The 7,655-nt window shown below is 42.3% G+C and overlaps 1 protein-coding gene across 1 annotated transcript in view; it reads right to left on the bottom strand.

Annotated features, from left to right (window-relative positions):
• Positions 1-7,655, bottom strand: part of LOC106805835 (zinc finger ZZ-type and EF-hand domain-containing protein 1-like) — a 41,030-nt gene that overhangs the window by 31,645 nt on the left and 1,730 nt on the right. Inside the window, exons 2-3 of the mRNA XM_014807592.1 lie at positions 2,955-3,286; positions 43-237 (exon numbers count right to left, since the gene is read on the bottom strand). Of these exons, the coding sequence (XP_014663078.1) occupies positions 43-237; positions 2,955-3,181 (422 nt within the window). The 5' untranslated portion in view covers positions 3,182-3,286. The remainder of the gene's footprint in view (positions 1-42; positions 238-2,954; positions 3,287-7,655) is intronic.

Here is a 7,655-nt window from a genome sequence, read left to right as displayed (position 1 = left end):
GAGTAAGATGAGTAAGATAAGTAAGATGAGTAAGATAAGTAAGATAAGTAAGATGAGTAAGATGAATAACCTCCTGAGGATCGCAAAGCCTCCATAACAGCTTCTATCTCAGCTTCCCCAGTTCCCTCAGAGTCGAATGCACTGTACGCCTGCATGCAGTCTTCGCGGCTAGCACCACGCCCTCCTAACAGCTCGCAGAACTGTGACGCCGTCACCACCTTCTCATTCACGTCAAGTCTGAAAATCAAACATACGTGCATTAGAAAACAGTGATTATGATTAGGAAAATCATATATATACAGTCAAACCTATGTTAGTAACCATCTCTACAAAATGGCCACCAGTTCAAAGTGGCTATAAAATGTTCCCTGTTATGAACCGTGTACAAAGCTACCACCAGAAGCCAATGATTTTGTATCTCTCGAGCAGACTCCAGGGGTAGAAATAAACTTTTGAACACGGGAGCCCAACGGACTCCCTACCCTCAAAAAGAGGGAGGCCACAGCAAAATGAGGGAGTCCGCAGTCTGAGGTTCAAAATTAAAGATATTAACAATAACGCATGTGCTTATTTTGAAGATTCATGCAGTTGCACGTCTGCCAAATTTTCTTTAGACATTATATGAAAAAATACGGTAATTACGTGAGGCCGTGCTCTGGAACGAACTAGTTAGTATGGCAGAATTTTCAGGGAGTCACACGGACTCCTGCATATGTCAAATCAGGGAGTACGACAGTAAATCGGGGAGTATTTGACTCCGGACTCCCGTTAATTTCGCACTGAGACTGCATACAGAGGCGAGTTTTCTCTTCAGCTACCAATTGCTACCTCGGGCTTTCAACATTCACCAACACGAGGGAGCAATACAAGTGTGCACCTGAAAAGCTGGAGGAGTGGTTGATTGACAATGATAATGTTACTAACACTGACGAGCATTATTTTACTCTTATTCTACCCTTCCCCTCCTCCATACCCTATCTCCCTTCCTCACTACCCCCTCCCTACGAATTTTACACCTTCCACTGTTTTCATCTATTTTCTCCCCAACCTCTCTCCTTCTCCCCCACTTAGTCCTCTCTGCCACTTCTACCCTCTCCCCCTTGTTCATAGCTCTTCGCTGTCTTCCCTACTACATTTTTTCCATACCCTTTCTCCCTTTTTTCTACCATTTCCACCCTGGTCCATTTCCACCTTGGGTATGTCCTCCCCATTTATTTCTTCACTTTCTCCCTCTCTTCTAAAGCCGGGCGCACATGTGGCGATTTTAATCGTCACGTGTGCGGGACCCGGTGTGGCGCGAAATTTCTGACTTGCGAAATTCATGATATAAGCCGCGTTCACACGTAGCTAGAAATTCGATATTTAGCGTTCACACGAGGCAAAATGCGCGGTCCAAGAAATACGGAATCTAAATAGATTAGGTATTTGTTGAAATACGTGGCTTCCCAGATGCCGAATTATTTGCCGGGCTTGAAAAATTCCGAATCTCTTGGACCACATATTTCCTCGTGTGACCGCTAAATACCAAATTTCTGAAGCCACGTATTTTATAGACTGGTCCGGGCTCGACAGTTCAAGTGTAACGCGAGTGGAACTGTCGAGCGCGGACCAGTCTACGTATTTTATCGGCAGTTGCTGTACACTGATTGTTTATTTCGCATTGTTCGCTTGATTGTTCGCGTGGACGCATTTTTTTTTCTCAGCGCACTAAAGCAGCTCACAGCTCGCAAATACGGCATTTCTGGAGCCGCGAATCAGCGTGTGAACGCTCGGTCGCGAATTTGTCTCAGATTCGGTATCTCGCAAATACCGTATTTCATAAACACGTTGTCTCGTGTGAACGCAGCTATTGGATGCGTATGCCAGAGTTCGATTGTTTAATTCGCATTGTTCGCTTGATTGTTCGCTTGGACGCATTGTATTTTTTTCTCAGTTCGCATCTAGCAGGCAGCTCGCATAGCACAGAGGCATGTCGAAGAACTGATCGATCAAACGTCATGTGAACGCTCTCTTCAACGACGCTCCGTGTCGTTTTTGATCAGAATATCAACTACAATCTCTACCTATCAACTCTAAACTCTAACTAATATAAATATTACAACACAGCTTGTGTTCGTTCAAGTGTACACAAAGACGAGCTGTGATTGGTCGGGTCGGCACGCATGCGCATACGCATCCTATATCATGAATTTCGCAGACGTCAGGAATTTCGCGCGACACCGGCGTCAAAAAGACACGGGGCGTTCCTGCCACATTTCAACAAGCTCTGACATCCTCCTGCTTTTTTCCCACACCAAGGGCCCTGCACCGGGGATTCTGTCGCCAGCAACAAAATCGCCAGTACTAGCGATAAAAATCGCCATGTGTGCGCACGGCTTAACTTCTCTACCATCGCCATCAAGATAGAATCGCTTTTTATAATGCAGGGTTTAAAATCAAGGTCAGCAAGCACCAGTTTTGCTGCCTATAACTTTCAGTCTGCTACCTGTTCTAAATGTTGGCAGCAAATACTTGCTTCCAAGAAATTCCTAATAAAGCAAGGTAAAACACTAAAGTTACAGGTAATTTCTGTTGAACGCAATGGCTAGTTGTTCATGGTTGTTTTTTCTCCAATTTGCATTGACCCTACCGTTACCGTACACACCCGTATATAAAGACCACTTTTGGCACATCTATTGATTTTCTGGTATAAAAGTTTGATACTATATTTATCTGTTTGTAATTAAGTTTTTAAACATCTCAATATAAGTGTGAGTACATAGATTAAATTATGTACAAGGTAGCCACACCATGGCAAGTATAATTACAATTACTTATTCATAAAGCAGATTTCTAGCTAATGTACCATTTCTATTGTTATTCCTAGTCATTTCTATATATAATCCCTGATCAAACACTCATGGAAAAAAACAAGGATAAATTATGAAACTTGTGTAAAATAAGATTAAATATACCTGCTCTCCAACCATTGCATCAGTTCCTTACAGTTTTGCTGCAACACATTATTTGGAGTGGCTGGTTTCAGCTTGGTTGTGATTTCCCTGAGTGAGTCATGTTGAAACAGCAAACTCAGGTCTATACTGGTTGCTGGCAAATGTCCCTCTTTATTAGACTCAGCATCACAATCAAATGTGACAGAATCATCATCATCACTGTTCGTCTGGCTAGCCGAGTTACCCATGTTTTATTAACAATGTTAATCCAATATGAAAGGAGGTAATCGTAGTCAAATAACAGGAATCCTTCAATTCACCAGGTTGCCTCAGCCGCATGACGCATCACACACCTGCAGATAAAAAACAAATAAGAGAAATGTAAGATACCATCAAGAGCACATAAAGAAGGAGAGCGTACAACGGTGAAATCCTGAAACCATGTTGCAGTATTAGTCGAATTAATAAACTTTCCCCGTTTTATTTTGATGATTCTTTGCAGTATTACTGATCAGCTGTCCTACCTTGTTTTAATATAAAACAAACCGCATGTCCCTACGCTGAGATAATGAGTGGTGAAAATCTGGTATTTTCGAAAAAAACCGACTCGAGATACCAGTACCCGAAATGTAATAGGCTGCATCATAGCTGCCCATGTGGTTTGTCTACATTTCGAGTGACGTCACGCATGTACACAACAACATTTGAAAACGAAACGCAAGTAGTGCTAGCACTTTGAGGAATAAATGCATAAATTAAAATACATGGTGTAAAGTTGTGGAAAGTGTTCAAAAAGATAGGTGAGATGTACATCTATATAAATAAGTGTTAATCTAATACTATAATCTAATAACTAATAAAAAAACTTGAATCTTGAATCTTGAATCTTGAATCTTGTTAAAAAGCCCGATCATTTTGCGTTTTGTGAGCCTTTTTTCGTGGAAGCATTGGGGAGCAGGTGCAGTTAGGAAAACTGGCATAAAATGTTCTATAGCCCTGCGGCAACTGTACGCGGGCTATAGTACTACTACTACTATTACTAGTACTAGAGCTAATAATAGTAATACTAATAGTAATATTACTAATAATACTAATAATATTAATAATAGGCACAGCACGCACAATTAGTAGTGAATTACAATCACTGTAATGTACTCGGTAGACAAGTGTGTAGTCGTAGAAGCATGCTCTGCAGTCTCATTGGTGCTGAGAGTAGTGGCTTCGTATATATAGCCTGCAATGGCTTATGACCACTCTCTATGTGGACTTCTCTGCCGAACGCGATACGATACGTATGATGAAATTTCTTGCAGGAGTGCACCACTGCCAACATTTCCTTTTTTATCTGTGCGTACCTTTTTTCCGTCTCCGTTAGAGCCCTTGATGTGCATGCTACAGGCTGCCCTTCTTGTAGTAGTACACCTCCAAGCGCAAAGCTGCTTGCATCACACTGGATTCTTATCTCCTTATCAGGGTCGTAATAGGCTAGTACAGGTGTGCTGCAGCATAGATCTCTGAGCTTGTCAAAGCTTCTTTGCTGACGCTTGTCCCAGTGAAACTCTATATCTTTCTTTGTAACCTCCCTCAACGGCTCTTCAATGGCACTAAGTTCTGGTATAAACTTAGCAAGATATTGAATGAATCCTAGGAATCGACGCACGTCTTCCTTGCTTTGTGGTGTTGGCATGTTAGCGACTGCTTTGACCTTATCAGGGTCTACCTTCAGTCCTTCTGCAGTGATTCTTTTCTTGACACTTCTCAAAGTTTAGGTTCAAGTTCCACTCCTTTGCACGTGCAACGACCTTCTTCATTATTCTGTCGTGTTCAGCTGAATCCTTTGCTGCTATGAAGATGTCATCAATTATTGCTCGCGCTCATTCTATATCTTCCAGCATTATGTCCATAATTCTCTGGTATATTTCTGGTGCCGATTTTATACCGAAGGGTAAACGTAGCCACCTGTATCTTCCTGCAGGAGTATTGAATGTTGTTAGAAGACTTGATTCGTAGTCTAGCTTGATCTGCAAGAAACCTGATTTGGCATCTATCACTGTGAATACCTTGGCTCCTGGCCTGCCTGCCAGAACTTCTTCTATGGTGGGTATTGGGTATTGTTCTCTTCGTATTGCCCGGTTTAGATCATTGGGGTCAATACATATCCTGATTTTATCTTTCTTCAGGACTACCACCATAGAGCTCACCCAGTCCGTTGGGCTTACTACTTTAGTTATTTGACCTTCACTCTCCATCTCCTTTAGCTTTGCCTTAATTTTTGGGAGGAGAGCTTGAGGCTGACGTCTTGGTCCGTGGACTACAGGTTGGACTGTCGGATCAATCCTGAAATGATATATACCTGGGAGTGTGCCAGTTGTCTCCCTTAGCTCCAGGGTATTTGTCAATCTCTTCTGTCAGTGTTACTTCGTGTATTCTTTCGATCAGACCAAGTTTCGTACTTGCTTGGCCTGACAGCAGTGGCTTTTGTTGTGCATTCACTACGTAGAATGTAACATTTGTTGTCTGATCTTTGTACTGTGCCTTCAGAGTTGTGCATCCGAGGACCCTAATCCTGTAACCGGTGTAGGACTGTTATCTCTTCTCTATTGGCACAAGATTACTAGTTGACTTTAATGACTTATACATGCTGTATGGCATGAGCGATTGTACAGCTCCTGTGTCTATCTGCACTCTCGTATCTTGTCCCTCTATGGTAATATGTTCCCACCAATCATTGGTGCTGGGGTCACTGTTGGACAATACAGTGTGTATCAGATGAGTGTAATCTGTATTGTCATCGCTGTCATAGACTATCATGTTTGCTGAGCTAGGCTTCCCTCTGCAAACTTTGGCAAAGTGCCTTTTCTTTTTGCACTTATGACAGGTTTGGTCCTTGGCTGGACATTCATTCTTAGCATGTCCGCGCTTGTGTCCACAACGAGTACAGCAGGATGATCCTTGATCTCTGCTTTGTTGCGTTTTTTCTCTTTGACCTTGCCACGGCTTGCCTTCTTGCTTGCGATGACCTTTGAACTTCTGCTTCTTTAGCACAGCATGTACTGTGGAGTCTTCCTCACGAGCAATGGCTTTCATGCTTTCTTGAGACAACTCGAAATTTTGACCTATATTCACCGCCATCTCAAGAGTAAGTTCCTCCCCTTTTTCTAGGGATTTTTCTCTCACTTTGGGATTTAGCGATCCTAGAACGATAGCGACTCTTACCATCCGTTCCTCTATAACATCAAAACCACAGTCCTTGATCAGTATTTTGAGTCCTGTCACGAAGTTGTCGAAGCTCTCACCTTGGTCCTGTTTTATTCTGTTAAAGATGACAGTTGCTCATGTTTGGTTCCTTTTCAGTGCCACATATTCACTGTACTTGTCATAAACTCCCTTTAACGTTTCGTTTTCTCGTTCAGCCCATGAGAAAGTACTGTATATTTCTCTGCCTTTGTCACCTATGTAAGTCATCATATAGTTGACCTTTTCTAGTTCTGACTTCTTAGAAAGTGGCCCTTGGAATGTGAATTCACAATGTTGTTTAAACCTTTTCCATTCCTTACCAAGATCCCCTGCTCTCCAATTCATAGCAGGTTTGTCTTGACTACCGCCTTCTGCCATGATGTACGTGTTTTAACAGGTCGTAAATTATACAGTCAGTTTATCGATTTTACTCCACAGCTAACACAATCATGCTCAGTTCACAAGTATCACTTTTTTCTTGGCATACATTACTCACTCTTGTCTTGTTTGCATTCGTCAAGTTGGGTTCTTGCTTCCATAAAACAATGTCGAAAAGTCAATGGCTGCCGGCGGGAATTCAGCATTCAGACGAGTCTGAACTTTTGACGGATCCTTTTCGCACAAATCTTCAGTGTTGACTTCTCATACACAGTTCATTTAATGCCTTAAGTATTCGTTTCAATGTTCTCGTACTCACTTTTCCAGTTCCACTGTTTTATCTTGTCATTGTTTTAATTGAAGTTATTCGAACTTCTGACACCATGTAATGTACTCGGTAGACAAGCGTGTAGTCGTAGAAGCATGCTCTGCAGTCTTATTGGTGCTGAGAGTAGTGGCTTCGTATATATAGCCTGCAATGGCTTATGATCACTCTCTATGTGGACTTCTCGAACCAACTAGCTACTAACTACTAGCTATTAACTACTTCGCACCAATTAGATACACACAGTTTCAGGAACGCACAGCGAATGAACTCAACGAGTTACACACTATGATCCTGAAGGGATGGCCAGACACCAAAATGGAGGTGCCCCATTCCACAAGGGAATACTGGAATATCAGAGATGAACTATCTGTATATGATGGTGTAGTGTACAAATCTATGAGAATAGTTGTACCACCTAGCATGCGGCCAGATATGCTGTCACAGATCCATGCATCCCACATGGGAATAGTAAAATGCAAGAAAACGGCTAGAGAAGCACTGTTCTGGCCAAACATGGCACAACAAGTGCAAGATCTGGTAAATGACTGTGCTGAATGCAACACATATCAGCAGAACCAGGCAAAGGAAACATTAAGTCCTACAAAAACACCAGAACTGCCAAGGATAGAAGTAGTATCGTCACAATAGACTACTTCTCCAAATACATCGAGGTCGACAAGCTACCAGACTTAAGCAGCTTGAGCACCATCGAGGCCCTAAAAGTGCAAATCAGTCAACATGTATGGCATACCGAAGAAGCTGCGTACTGACGATGGTCC

Source organism: Priapulus caudatus, unplaced genomic scaffold, assembly GCF_000485595.1.
Source record: "Priapulus caudatus unplaced genomic scaffold, Priapulus_caudatus-5.0.1 Scaffold129, whole genome shotgun sequence".
NCBI classification, from domain to species: Eukaryota; Metazoa; Priapulida; class Priapulimorpha; order Priapulimorphida; family Priapulidae; genus Priapulus; species Priapulus caudatus.
Note: the sequence above shows the minus strand (reverse complement) of the source record. Positions and strands in the feature narration are given on the sequence as shown.